This window comes from Lytechinus variegatus, chromosome 9, assembly GCF_018143015.1.
Source record: "Lytechinus variegatus isolate NC3 chromosome 9, Lvar_3.0, whole genome shotgun sequence".
NCBI lineage: Eukaryota > Metazoa > Echinodermata > Echinoidea > Temnopleuroida > Toxopneustidae > Lytechinus > Lytechinus variegatus.
The window spans coordinates 22,024,633-22,040,405 of NC_054748.1; the positions used below are offsets into that span (position 1 = coordinate 22,024,633).

The 15,773-nt window shown below is 36.9% G+C and overlaps 1 protein-coding gene across 1 annotated transcript; it reads right to left on the bottom strand.

The window, feature by feature from the left end:
- Nucleotides 1-469: 469 nt before the first annotated feature.
- On the bottom strand, nt 470-9,055 carry LOC121421387 (SAM pointed domain-containing Ets transcription factor-like). Its single transcript, XM_041616083.1, has 7 exons — nt 8,912-9,055; nt 7,461-7,546; nt 6,117-6,441; nt 5,551-5,748; nt 4,969-5,163; nt 4,444-4,599; nt 470-2,363 (listed from the first exon to the last, which is right to left on the bottom strand). The coding sequence occupies exons 2-7, from the start codon at nt 7,512-7,514 to the stop codon at nt 2,185-2,187; spliced, it is 1,107 nt and encodes a 368-aa protein (XP_041472017.1). The 5' UTR covers nt 7,515-7,546; nt 8,912-9,055; the 3' UTR covers nt 470-2,184.
- Between the last annotated feature and the right edge of the window lie 6,718 nt (nt 9,056-15,773).

Consider the following 15,773-nt stretch of genomic DNA (forward strand, 5'->3'; position numbering starts at 1 on the left):
GCTTGTCATTTCTTTAAAAAAATTTGGGGGTACGAATAAAGACCTCTTTCATTTTTTGCTTGTAATTTCTTTTAATTTTTTTTTGGTACGAAATCCTTTGTGATTAAAGACCTTTTTTTTTTTTGCTTGCCAATTTTTTTACATTTTTATTCCGGTACGAAATCCTTTATTTGTGATTGAAGAACTTTTTATTTGGCTTGTCAATTTTTTGGTGGATGGTTTTGCCCCCCCCCCCCCTGTGAAAAATCCCGCCTCTTCTATATTTCATCCATGTATGGAGTCCTTCACATTACCCCCCCCCCCCCCTCTCTCTCTCTCTAAATGCAACCTCTCTTCCCCTAACCTCTCTCTCTCCTCTCTTTTATTGCCACTCTTCCCGATTTCCCCCACCACTGTGACATCACCCCCTCCCCTTAACTAGCAAACAACCCAAGCAACCCAAAATGAAACCTAAATATTCAACAAATCATTGATTTTCAAAGGCAAGCAGCAATTTTATTATAAAATTACAAAAATAACAAAATTAACTATCCGGTAAGCACCCACTTAATCATTAAGCTGCACTTGTCCATGTACTTGTCACATTTCATTTGATTCATTTCAATTCGCTTGATAACAATTTAAGACACAAACATTGAAAAGCATTCCATACAATATCATAACTGACGTTTATACAGTTAATAAATAGAGGCACCGAAAGCCCATATATTTACATACATGTACAAAGACACCTTAGAAATCTGACAGCGGCGTTGATGTAAAAATAAAAATTGAAAAAACAAGCTAGCACCCATGCTTTTTTTAAAGATTGCTTGATACCATACCATAGCATTTCCAAACGTCTTGAAAATACTGCATATATACCTTCCTATACTAAAAAATGAATTGAGATATTCTGTACCTTTGAAAATGTGCACCTAATTATCCCACAAAGCTCCAGTGTGATGAAAATTGAATACTAAAATGGTGCAATCATTATGAATTTAGAGCCATCATTTTTTGTGAAACAGATTCCCATGTAAAAATTGATTTCTGTGTGCGAGTTGCGTAGGAAATTTAGAGAAAAGACGTAATCAATTGTGCAGACGTGTAACGTAATCTGAGTAAATAAGATAAGCAGGGAAATCAGTAAAATCAACTCATTTGGGACAAGACATCAAATTGGCAACACTAAGCTGCTCCTCAAATTGGCAACTATAAGCTACGACTTTTTGTCTGTATCTTCAGTTACAGACAGAACATTATGTGGCACAAAACCTGCCAGTTTGTATGAAGATACAATTATGCTGAAGTTTTAAACTTGTCGCCAATTCAAAGTTCATTGCTTATTAATTTAAATCCAAAGTCAAGCAGCATTCAGCAAGATAATTAACGCATATCAGAAATTCTTTGACAGAGCATACAATGATTCTGTTTTCATGCTCTGTTAACTAGAATAACTGAAGCAAGTCTTTCGAAAAGACAGAACAAAAAATTGATATTGGCCTAAATGGGTTGATTTAATTTAATCTAAAGCAATTAATGAAGTTTTCACTCATCGTGCCATCGTGTTCATAGAACATACATAATTAGGCTGAAGCACGTGCTTCAGGGTTTTTTTAAAGTCTTTTTTCCTCTCAAAATCATCATGATACAAGTAGAAGATAAGAATATGTACAACAAAAATCACATGAGAATTAAAAAAAAATCATCAAAATTAGATAGAGAATGGACCCTCAAAGTGAGAATTCAGTACAGTTATGAAAGAACTTCTATTGAACTGTCCAAAATGAGGGGAAAACACATCCATCCTTTCCATAGAAAAGACCCCCATGTCCACCGCTCCCTCCACTTAATATAATTGCAAGATATTTGCTACATGATTCATGATTATGACACAATCAGGGTTTAAAAAAAAATACGACACTTCATTCCACCCTAGTACTGCAATTATCTAGTACCCATGGTAACACATCTTTTGGGCAAGAATGAGAATGATAAAAAGTTCATAAAATACATATAAAAACCGATGTTATTATAACAAGTAAAATAAGTCTATGCCGCCTGTCAGCGTTTGAAGACGAGGCACGATTTGACTTGGCAATACAACGTGGCAATGTTATGTGCAGGGTGGGGTTGTATATTCAGCTCCCCTCTTCTCTCAATTTGCACATGATCGCGAGAGTTCATGGACTATTCCATTCCCTAGCAGGGGTGGACGAACTGGTAGACGAGTCGTTGCGACACTTCGGTCTTCTTCATAATTCCCTTGCGGTAGTACTGCCGGATGGATCGGGAAAGCTTGTCGTAGTTCATGGCCGGTCGGTTTTTCCTCAATCCCCAAAGTCGGGCTACTTCTACGGAATCCTCAATCTTAAAGATACCTAATTTGGCAAAAAAAAAACAGAAGAAAAGAAAGAAATTGTTAAATATTAAATCCAAACAGGAGAAATGTTACGACAAACAAAGCATGAATATCAATAATCAATTTATACTTTGTATCTTTTCTGACTGGGTTTGGAGTCAGGAATTTGCATAGATTTCTTTGTCAATATTTCATAAACCCTGTCAAGTACCCTTGGGAGTTTGAAAGACAGGAACAGTAAACCAGGATCCCGTTTACTCTTCCAGGATATTGGGGGGAAAAAATCCTTTATGATTGAATATGCAGTTTATCTGCAATAATGATCTCCCATTTTTCCTTGTGCCATAAATCTTTATGATTTGTTCCACAAGGATAAATACAGAAGCAGACAAAAAGTACAGCTTCACCAGTCAACACAAAGACACATAACCACACCCATTACATCATTGTCAGCCAATCACATTCCAGAACTCACTGAGGGTTTATGAATATTCATTAGACATAGCATAGGCAAGCCCCCCCCCCCCCACAACTATTATTATAACTCCTTTCCAACACTCTAGCTTTCGCTATGCTTTGTGTCATGGTCCCTAAATTTGCTTTGTAATCAATAAAACTTTAAGCTTGATCTTTTATAGAAAACATAAACTAGTCACATGGTATACAGAGTATACAGAGATACAGACTTTCAAACAAAATCCTATTTTAAGGTTCTTTTTATATCACTTTGTGTATGATACTATCATATTTAAAAAACATCTTGGTATAGGGATATCTACCAACTAGGCCAAGCTATATTTTGAGGTGTCTTATTTTATATCTGCTGGTAGCCCTGAAAAGTGAGTTTGACCTAGAACTTCAAACTGATTGAGAAGTCTTGGTAACTGACACTCAAAAAACATGTCAATCACCCCAAAACTACACGTAGGCCATGGAAACCTATCCCTATGCCTGCATAAAACTCTTCATTGTTTCTATGAAGGCTATTGTTTCTTGAAACTCACTTAATCATTTTTATGACGCTCAAGATTTCGGCTAAATTTCTCGACTATTTTTGATACTGGTAGGTTCAAGTATGATTAGATTACAGATGGATGGCCCTAAAAAGTATATCACCTGACACAAAACACCCTTGTTTTCAGTTTTGGAGCTTGACTTTACAGAGTAATGAAATTTCTAACTCAGATCGAATAAAGAACTGCAGCCTGTTAAAAAATATTTAATTTGAATACAACTAAAATATCAAGCAAAATTTGCATTTCTGATTACTGAAATATTGTGTGCGATTTCAATTAAAGAGTTGAAATTTACAGTGACTGATTTTACAATTATTTCTGTAATAACACCCCCCCCCCTCACCACCACTCCCAAGTCCAAACCTGTGATGATTTACGGTTAGCCGCCCAAAACCTTTAAAAATTCTTCGAAATGAAAAAGAAATTCGCCCAAATATGGGCATTGGTTATAGTTTTTTTTGGTGTCACTGCATGCAAAGGTATTCTGCCACCGCTTCCTTCCGTTGGGAAGTTATTTGGCTACAGACTCCACCAGCACACAGGGTCACCTAAAGCAGTTATTGGTTTCAATTCCTCTGTAACTTCCTGCCCTGCTCATCCGATTTCCGCAACCACCCCCCCCCCACCTGATAATGGTACGAGCCATGATGTCATGCATTACAACATGGCTATTTTGGCATGCTTATGTAAGATAGGAGATCCTTGCATTTAGGAATATATATACCAGTATGTTCATTATTTGTTAAGCCTGGCAACTTTTCACCCTATACATCATTATGACAATAACTTAGTCTGTACTAATTATTCAAAATTATTGAGTTTTCTAGATATGATACCTCGACACTAGGGTTCTAGAACATGTATTTTAGCCTAATATAATCCCATTTACATTTACAGAGATCATAAAATCTAGGTATCCAGAGTTACAACCAACGGTTCTACCCATTCATACGAATGCAGCTTTTCAATACCATCCAAAGCACATAATTCACATCTCATTCACTCAGAACAGACTTCATTCACAACTCATTTGCATAGATCAAACTTCATTTGCATATCATTTGCATAGATGCAGATGTTTACCTTGTGATCTGTCCATCCACCTGATGCAGTAGCTGTAGGAGTTAGGTTGGAGGAGGAGTTCTTTCAAGAACTGCCAGAGCTGGATGCCTCCCGTGTGGTTCGGTGTCATGGATGTGTTGGGTCCGCTGGGGGCGGGGGACGGGATGGAGATCTCGTCTGAACAAGACAAGAGATAAAAGAAAGAGATCGAATTAATAACATTAACATGACAAATTGAAGTTGTACAATATCAAATTCATTTCTGTCAGTTCACCTAAACAATGATTTAAGAAATTCCCTTAAAACATTTTGATGGGAATAAAATTTGCCATCATGAACCACCTGGGGGCCCCTTTCATAAAACTTGTAACAACAAATTTGCATTAATAGTTAAAAGCTACTGAAATCCATCAATTTGATTGGCTGATAATAGAATTCTTATAGAAACTTAAGAAACACGTCTTTAAGAAATGCGAACTACGCCAAGTTTTTTTTACTTCAAAAGATTGAGAGCAAGGTGAGAATTTTGAACAATTTGAAACTCACCATCGCTAGGTGACCCCGTGCTTCCGCTCTCGTCTCCGGGCGTGGCTACGGGTGAGATGGGGGCGTTCATGTACCTTGGTGGCATGCCCATGTCTGTGTGAAGCGCCGTGGGGCCGAAATGTGAAGGCTGTGGAATGCTGGGAACCACTGGCGGTGCCTGAGGTACTACTTGTGGTGCTGCGTCATATTGAAGAGCTGTAAGGGGTGACAGAGAAAGATGATTTCATTATTATTTTCTCCTGATTAAAATAAATATTTTATTGCTAGACACTTTGTTTATCTACTGATTTATATGATCCAAGCTAACCTTCAGGAGCAATGAATAAAGATGAATTATCCATATCCATAACCGATCATCATCATCATGTCAGATTCTTAAAGGATTACTACAGCTGATTAAAAAAAATTCTACACTTAACATCATTACATTCCTATTAAAAAGTAAAGTCGATTCATTAAAAAAATCAATCAAATCACTAATCACAAAATTTGCTCCAATACAAGATTTTGTGATACCTAAAACATCTTGCGCTCAATAGTTGTACACGCAGGTAATCAATTCAATTCAAATAATCTACTCACTTGATAATAGAACACTGACAACGCTGTAAAGGATGTCACCGCACTTGGGCGCCCGTTGCCTGAAATCTTCGTCCTGGAGCGATGCTAGCGTTGGTCCGTTCATGTAGAAGTTGCGCATCTCGATATCGCCGAGCTCAAGACGTCTGACAACACAGGCAAGCCACTTTTGGACTTCCTCTGCTGTCCAACAGTATGGATCTGAGAAAAGAAAGAAGAAATTAGTTTAGAATGCTTCCACGGCCACAATTTAGTGTTTCAAATGTTAGTTACATTTTAAAATCACAATACTGATAAATATGCAATATATTTGAATATTCATAGGCCTATTATAGTGCTCCTGAAGCCACAAAAGTGAAAACTCATTTGCTACCCCCAAAATATATTCACCCGACTTTCACCAATCTTAATTCTTAGTAATACAAAAATGAGACATTCAAAGTTTCAAACTGCCAAATAGACAATTATGGAAAGTGGCCCCGAAGATTTAAAAGAAAAGAATCTCCCAAAGGCCCATCAGAAGTTGTCTAATAACCAATCGGTTACAACTGAGGGGGGCGTTTACTTACTTGGAACCAAGTTGTGCTTGTGGCAGTCTTCGATGATATCTGGGATGATCATCCGCATCACGAGTCGCGCCATCTCATCCTCCTGAATCTCGGCGGTCTGGTCCACCCCCATCTGCTGAATGGAGGATCCCATCTGCTGTGCTGGGAAGGCATTCTGATCCTGGTAGAAGGACGTCTGCATGTCTGGGGATGGGGGGAATCCAAAGCCGCCGCTGAAGGAGGTGGGTGAGGGACCGTCGTACCTGGCCTGTCTCTGCTGGTGCTGGATCAGGTCCATGTCGAGGAGGGTACTGCCCATGCCGATTTCTGTAAGACTGAGTGCGTCCTAAACAAAAATTCAAAAGATACGATTAGTGATTATACTTTCATTCTGGAAAAGGGTTACAATCTTTAAAAACTATTGCATGTAATATTAGAATGCAATATAGAATGCTATAGCAAGCACCTACTTCCTCAATATTCATGTCATCAAGCAGTATGCTGTTAACACTTGTGACGAATCTGTTATTGATAACTGATATTATAAAAATATTTTGCCCGCATCTGACTTGTAGCCAGCAGACTGATGTCATAAACTAATACAGCGTGCCTGCTCCACCGTCACATGGTCGCATGAAATGCAGAATACAGGGAAAACGAGCCCATAAAACAGCGAGGGAAAATAAAAGGGACTTCCCCGTTTTTCCTTCTTGCTGTGGAAAAAGATGCCGTCCAAAGCAGCAAGATGTTGGCACCGTGCCCTCTCTATTCAATGACGTCACAATAAACAACTCTCTCTCATGAACGACCTATTCAACTATTGAACTGTAGTTTCAATTTGACGAGGTTCTAAAGTCGAACACATCCCTTTCAGTAATACACAGTAGTGACGTCCACTTAGACTTTGTACACGGGCACACAATACAGTCTTTTCATGTGGTATGCAAATTTAAGTACATGTACTCATGTACATGCATTAAATGCTACTTTACAAATTCATGAGCATAGGCCTAATAAAGACACCAGTTATAATCATTCTATTATACATATAATAGCAAGCTCATGAAATATCCCTCAACTTAAATACTCTCAGCTTGTTAAAGTCAACTGGTAAATTTCAATATTGTCCTGGAGTTTTTTTTCTGTTGATATACCCACTCCAAGTGACAGTGTTGATTATAATTTAATGGCAAAGTTTAAAAAAATATATAATAAAATACAATCCTTACTATATACATAATAAACAAGTGTTTTTTGTCTGCATGCTAAAGGTGAATGATTGTTGAAAAAAAAATAAGACATAATATCACAGGCCCATTAAACAAATAATTATTTAACTATATAAAACAAAATGATGATATTTACCGGATCGCTAAGTGGTACGGGAGGTACAATGCAGACTTCGCCTGTTGAGTACATGTTGTTTGAAGATGTGATGTTGTGATTTAAATCTGTAAGATTAAAAAAACAAATAGTCTAGAGTCAAATAAATAAAGTTATTTCATAGTCATTTCGTCCAAACCCACATATACATTGTGAAATTGTTGCGTTCCGAACTGAGGACAAGTTCAAACGAAGTTTATACCAAACATCAAGGTAATTAAATATAGGCAATGACAATGAAACGTGGAGAAGCCTTAATAGAAACACAGGTTGGGCAAAGTTTTGTTGAAAATTGCCCTCATGCACTCACAGATTTGCGTTTTAACCATCAGGTTATAGGAAGGCCTACATGTAAATGTGGAATATCCCAGAAAAGGCGAGGTATTTTCTGAAAGAACTGGGCAGTGGGCTGTAGCTCCAAAACTGAAATACCAGGCAGGATCAGGAGTTATTTATAGACAATGAAGAATTCTTGATCTGGCTAAGTGCGGCGCGCCGGGATTTCGAGGGAAAATTCGGATCAGGATCACAAGATATTATTGACAAAGTGAAGAGACAGTCCCATTTAGTAAGAGCAAAGATTCAAATATGATTAATAAGGAAGTTTAAAACCTAAATATCCACACAATCACTTTGCGGTTCATTCATACGCGGGCATAGTTCTTACCATTGCACGCATATGCATGCCGAAACGCTATACACAAACCAATATTACTATTTCCGCTTGAAAATTGAGACGTTGTTTATAACGTTTGCCATACCATGGCCGTACACTTCCAATGCAGATAAAGCACTGTCAACCACGCACACACATACTACAGAGCACTAGATCCAACAACACATAACACACTAAATACCCTAAGTCATGAAGCACACACACCACGTGTAAACTACAAGCAATTATAAATGTAGTATCGAAACTACTTTGTACAGCACTGTCAGTACTATTATGACACAATTCTATTTTGAAAACAATTGGTCAACGAAAACCTAAACGAATTAAACGTAAATGACTTGCAAGTATGGCGGTTTTGAAACCCAGCTATGGTTTTCTGTTTTGGGTTTCATCATGTTTTGAAAGGTTGGCATCAACATTCCCTGAGTATAGTTGGGATCATATTTTAGAATCGATAGACCAGTTAAATCATTTCAATGAAATAAATCTGCAACATTAATGAACAGGATATCACACACAGTGCAGCTAAATAAAGCTTCAAAAAATATCCTTAAACACAAATATTAATGAAAAATTAACACAACTGACATGACTGAGTATAATTTCAAAGAGATTAACTGGCGTCCCTGGTGAAATTGGAATACACTGCTGCAAAGAAAAATACATACTTATCATATACACGCATGCACTATTTAGTAACCAAGCAAGAGGGTGAAATACAGAGATATATCATGGATGTAACTGACTGAAAACTTACAAATAAAAGTCGAATTTCACGTCCAAATGAACACCTGTGACAGCGATCTTGTAATATAATTCCTAGGCTTAGATGTTTGTTGTTCACCGTGACAAGAACAAATTGTAAATGTTTCCTACAGAAGCGATCGCACGATTTATATCAGTAAACTGTTCTCTCGAGTAATTTCTTTCCCCGGTCGTTTTCCCTTCAATGACATCATGGCTCTTTCAAAGAAACTTTGATGAATTATTCATGACCACCGGTCACATGGGCGGGGCTTTGTGCCCTAGCCTGTGAAGAGCTATTGTGATTGGATAACAGTGCGCTCAGCGTTGAACAGAATGATCTTTTGCACGTAATAGAAATCTACCGAACGGTGGGGGTCGCCGAACAATAGGACTGGTTTGGGGTGGTTGGTGTACGGGTTGGCTCCAAAATGTGAATGGAATCAACTGCGTCAGTTTCTCGTTCATTTAAAAAAAAGTCTATCGACTACACTTTCTATTGTGTTTGAAATAACTTCTTTAAAGACATTTAATTAAGCGTATCGAAGACGTAAGATGATGACCTAAGAAGAATCAAAGGATGATGGATAAACAGTTTGTCAACAAAATACACCCCAGTCGGGTTTAGGGAAATCAGCACATTTTACAGGTTGAAAAACTATGGGAAAGACAGAATCATAACCCGAAAAAACATCGTCAGGTTAACACCACCATAAGCATGATAAGAGAGGGGTCCAATTTTCTAGCGAAGAACTCTGAAAAGCTCCTAATATCAAAATATGGGAAAGAAAATGTTCGGAACTATTTTACTCAAAACCTTGTTTTTTTTTATGTATAAGTTAGTCCGATATGTTAAAGCTTACATGGAATAAGATTCCTCCTTTGTCACTTTCACTTTTATCAGTTTATGACTAAAGGGAATAAATAAATTGTTAATCTGTAGATTCAGCAAAGAAATTATTCTGTTTGTGGAAAAAAAAAGGAAAGCAAATTTACAAGGCAAAAACAGACAAAACTGACTAGTTTGCCTATTCAAAATAACAACAGCCTTACAATAAGAAATATTCAGAAAATTGATATTTTAAAGAAAGAAACGCCTGCAACCACACCCCCTCTCGCCCTCCCACACATTCGTTCAAATGGGTTCAAATAACGGTGTGCATGTTTACAAATAAATATGAATATTTGACTAGAATCGAATCCAAGAAAATATTTTTTAAACTGTACTTTTTGCAATAAAATCTTGCAATTTTCATGAACCATCTGTAACGGCCATGAATGTGCACAGCAAAACGTGTGGTGTTAACCGGTGTACATAGAGGACCACACCGGTTATTTTACACCCGTTTTGAATTGGTGGTGTTAGTTTTACACCTATAGGTGTTATTACAACACCTATGGTTGTTACATTTACACTCTGGTGTTATGTTCAATCTCTAGGGTGTTCAGGGTGTGGTCCTCTATTAACACCAATTGGTGTCAGTTTTAACAACACAGTTTTTACAGTGTGTTAGTTCACATAAGGACCATATCTTTCATATAAACTTGACCTTCTATATTATAAGGCAACACCATTTTAATCATAAGTACCAATTATTATGATCAAGACATTGATCAAATTTTGAATTCAACTAAAGCATTTTTTGCACCAAAGAAATAACGATTTGGTATCAAATATTTCATTGAAAAAGTCACCATAATACAGACTCAAATCTTGCAGACATTTATCTTCAAATTTCTATAGATTTTGACAGATATTGCACCATAAATTACAAGGATGGAACCATTATTCATTTAAAAGATTATTTTTTTAAGTCCCCGAATAGCATTACTTCGAGAATCAAAAATAACTTCTTGACAGCTCGGTAAAGTATAGACATGAGAGAAGGAAGGACCTCGTATACTCCCACGCAAAAAAAAGAGAAAAGTACTATAAGATGTGCTCGTGACATATATTAAGTGGTTTAATTAAACTAAACAGCGAGGTTGGAAGAAAGTTGATATTTTGCATAACAAATATCTCCAGGGAAAGGAAACGGGTTTTTCTTTTTCTTCGTTATTTTCCCTTTTTAGAGGCTGTGGTATAAAACCCTGCGATGTTGCGACTGTCTGGCGCATTCACGTGACAAACTGGCACGCTTGTTAATTCAGAGTGTATTATGAAGTGCTATATTTCTAAGAGTGTTGCATCATTATTATGCCATCATAATTTCAAATTATTCCCTCAAATCAGCATGATTACAAATACAGATGAATTGATATGTTTTTAAAATTTTGTGCAGGGAAATGAGCGTATAAATGATTCACGTTTCTAATACAATGTGCATGCATACATGCATTTTTACCTCAATACAACATGTATTCGTTAGATCTTCCTCGACACATAACACGATATTCATGACAGACTCTATTCTAACATGCATAGGCTTCATTATGTTCAATTAAATTTCTTTCGAAGTAGTTTTCATAAATAATGATTTTCCTAATGAGGAGTTTAAACATGTTAAACATATAATCATAAATGTCTCCAGCAATGATTTGTTGGTTGCAAATACTTTTTTAGCCAAAAAGGCAATTACACCTGTTTCCCCCCCCCCCCCACCATGCCCACCACCACCACCAACAACAACAGCACCACCATTCTGGCTTTCCCCCTCTCCTCCGCCCCCATCACTTTTCCCTTTCAGTCTATTCTCTCGTTGATAATGAAATAATGAGCATTATCCTGATAATCAAATTAATGTAGACCTCGATCAATGTAATCTGGATCTGCATGAATCCGAAAACATTAATCAACTCTAAAAATGAAGTGTTAAATATCAAAAAAGCTGGAAGAATGACAACCTTTTCTAAATGTTGCATTTGCCACTTTAAAGGGAGAGTGAACTGTGTGTTATAAATTCAATATACCTTTCCAGATATCTACTAATACTACAGAGAATAAATTGAGTATTTGTATAGAGAAACTAAAATGTTTTGAGAGGGAAAATAATTGTTTTGCTACTTGGTAACATAATCATTGCGGTACAAAATATGTATCGAGTAGTTAATAACATGTTATCATTCAAGTGGGTCTATATTACTAGACTACACTAGCATTATGGGTCAGGAAACTGGCCAGGTATGAGTAGTTGAGGACTCGAGATGTCGCTATTAGTTCGTATCTGCTTTAAATGGTTCGATCCAACACTTTAATTCAGCTTTACGCAGGGTTGGATATGAAATTGGAAAAGGTAGTCACTCCTCAAACCTTTCAAATGTTAGTAGGTCCATGATTTAACATTTTATTTTAGACATGTTAGAGTGTATGGCGCTACACAACAAAATACACATAGCAAATATTGTCTAGTCCTTTTCAGTAATGAAAAAGGATAAAAATAGATGAAGGCCCAAAGCATAGAAAATCGATAAGTCACAAACATGAAACTTCTTTATCAAATACCACCACAATTCGTTCAGCAAAGTCAAGAGTATCATGAAATGAGCTTAAGAATATATTATAACAGCCAACACCCACTATCGGCAAAAACAAGAAAACGATGCACGAACGAAAAGAACAAAACACATTTCCTATAATTTCATTCAATGAAAATAAAAATAACCATGACCTGTAATGTTAACAAAATACTTGATGCTCCTTTATTGAACAAACTGAAGAGATTTCTATTCAAACCATGAATTCGTTGAAAAAAAATACACACTCGAAATCCTTGTTAATTGTTCAAAATCATTGCGTATTCATACCCTGGATAATATACTTATTCTGAGAAATTTATGATAAAGGAATTACATTCAAGCCAGGATATCATAATATATTTGACTATTTATCTGGAGTTTCACCAATGTAAACCAAACTAAGTGTTGACTCCTTCATAATCATTTCCAAGGACAGCATGAGTTTAAAAGAGCGGCATATCGAGGAATTCACAATGAGGTACGAAATAATTAAAATCAAACATTACATATATTAGCCGCCAAAAATGACATAATTTCTACCAAGAACAAATTGACAGGCAATAAGGTATAGTCACCCTCAAAGGGGCTCAAAGGTTCAAATATTTCTTTACTTTTTTCTGTAAAGGGTGGGGCATTTTCTCACTCCAGAGTACACATTGCAAGCTATTTGCTTCCATGTTCAAGTCTTTGCACCAGAAGTATGCCCCGCCCATAATTATGCCCCCCCCCCAAAAAAAAAAAAAAACCCTGACCTTTTGTACTATTTGTTCAAAACACCTCGATCTGAATAAAGGTAACCAGAGCTGTACAACATACCAACACAATTAAAGCCGTATTTTGAAATTCAAATGAATTAAGGATGGAATTAAAAAGAAATGAAATTAAAAGAGGAAAACTAAGAGATGGAGGAGCCATAAACGATTCCCCCCCCCCCCCGGGTATTTGACATAACCATTTAGACAAAAAAATATATGAATCTTACAAGAACTGTAACATTATTAATTAACATGTAACTCGCTGAGAGTATTTATTTGCCTAAACATACCCAACGATCTTCCCCTTGCACGCTATACCTCCATTGGCTAACAACATTCCACCAACAAAAGAGCATAACTATCGAATAAACAGCCCGAAATTGCTCTGTTCCAATCAATTGTCTTTTGAACCCTTAGCTTGCGCGTATGCGTGACTCACGACTGTCAGTCTATCCAATATTACACAATAGCCCGCGCACCTGTGGTTGGTGCACAACAATAGATTCAGGGTTCAAGCCCAGCTCCCCCATTGTGCCCCGAGGGATGAAGTTCATTACGCATTGTTCCTCATAGCTGGAGACACCACCCTTCGCCTCCCATATTGAACTTGAACCATTGTACCCAAGTACCTGTGGTTAGTGTACACAATAGACGCAGGTTCTCAGTTCGAATCCCCATTGTACCCTTTGTTAAATCCTCATACATGTAATAATCACCCATACGTAATTATTATTGTTCCCTGCTTGTGTGCACCTGAGGTTGATGGATGTACGATAGAAACAGGTTCACAGTTCGAGTCCCATTTTTTCACCATCGTTTAAACGCCAATTAAGTGTCATCAACCACTTACAGTAATTAAGTCTACTTTACATCTAGTCTAGTTTCACGCCTTCCAGACCCAATAGAATATGAGCACCTTCTATTTCTCCTGTTTAGTAGCGCACCATCCCCTCTCCCATGACCCCTTCCCCCTCCCGAAGTGTTTTACAGAAACTTCAATCCACCAGTGCGGCTATTCCAAATTTGCATAAATTTAAACTATCGAATGTTTTATATACCATGTATGGAATATAAACGTTCTAAAGACCCCCATCAACATGAACATACTGAACCAAGTACAGGTTGGAACTCAGTAATCCAACCTACCAATATTTTTTTTACCGAATTTCCACGAAATGGCTTCCAATTCCTACCAGGAACTTGTAAATGTTTTCCCATATATGGTCAGGCTGGAGGAAAATTCTTATCGAAAGTTATTGAACAGCGGAAGGGGGGTTAAGTTGCACCACTGATCTGAAACAATGTTTCCTCCCATCCTAAATGGCCTTCATGAACTTGGTGATATTCGATCGAAAATCAATACGAGCAATCACTCTATTTCTTTTCATTTATTTCATATTTTAATATAATCCAATACAATGATAACTCGATAGTTCTAATCGCTTGATAATAACATTAAAGTCGCAAAGTTATTATTATACCTTTTAAATGCTTGATAATGTTGATCGCAACCAGATTCAGATTATTGAAATCAAGTCCACATCACCTATTTTTCTTAAATATCAATGACAATGGATGCTTTGTTTTTGTTTTAGAGGATCTCTTTATGGAAATTAGTAATATTCAAAAGAAACGTTTTTGAGAGTTTGGTACCTCTAAAATGGAAGTGACATACACTTTTAACGATATACGCTTTTAAAGAAATCTTCGCACAGCTCGAAAGGTGTTAAACTATACCTTTGAGATTCAATTGAGATTGTTATTCATTTTCAGTATCATAACATTAATGAAAGTTCCTGATGATCTGTCCGACTTTATGACATGACCAAGCTCATAATAATAAAGATTAGAAAAGATTCACTCCCAAACTGTCGGACAGTGTTTACTTCATTGCATGTGCAACTTAATTAAATTGAACATGTTGACACAGATGAAGATGTGCTTGACATTGGACATAATGCCCTTCAGTTGAAACAATTTTGTATCGTGAACAAAAATATGAAGAAAAAAAAATGTGTTAAAAAACAGGATTTGTAAACCTCTTGCATTACAGGTGCCAATGGTTTCACCAAAACCCGCACAATTTCCGTCTTGAATCGGAAGTAAAACCACACAGAAAGTTATCTTCCGTGTCTCTAACCAAAAGAACATATTAATATCAACTGCGAAGGACAAGGGAGATTGATATTGATAAATTCGTTATCAAGTTATCCAGCTCTTGACCAAAAAATACTTCAATATTGCGTCGATTTTAGTGGAGGTGCCGTGGCCGAGTGATCTTAGGCGTCTGGCTATATATAGGCCTACATAAAAAGTCCGGGGTTCGATCCAAGGCCGCGGCACACAGCAAAAACTGTGGTGTTAACCAGTGTATATATATATATGATTTTAAAAAATAGTTTAGAAAGAAAGTTACTTCAAAATCAATTCGTAAATTTACTGTGGGTGTATTGTGAAGATTGTATGTAAAACACTGACGGAAAATCAAATACCGACTTTTCAGTGTCCAAACCCCGCCTCCGCTCCCCAGCCCGCCAAAAAATTTCACAATTTCCTTTTCACGAAAAAATGCATTTTGAAGACCACTAATGATAGGAAACCAGTGGAATGATGAATGTTACTCCGACAAACGGAATCTGGTTGATGATGAAATGTCTCCTTTGT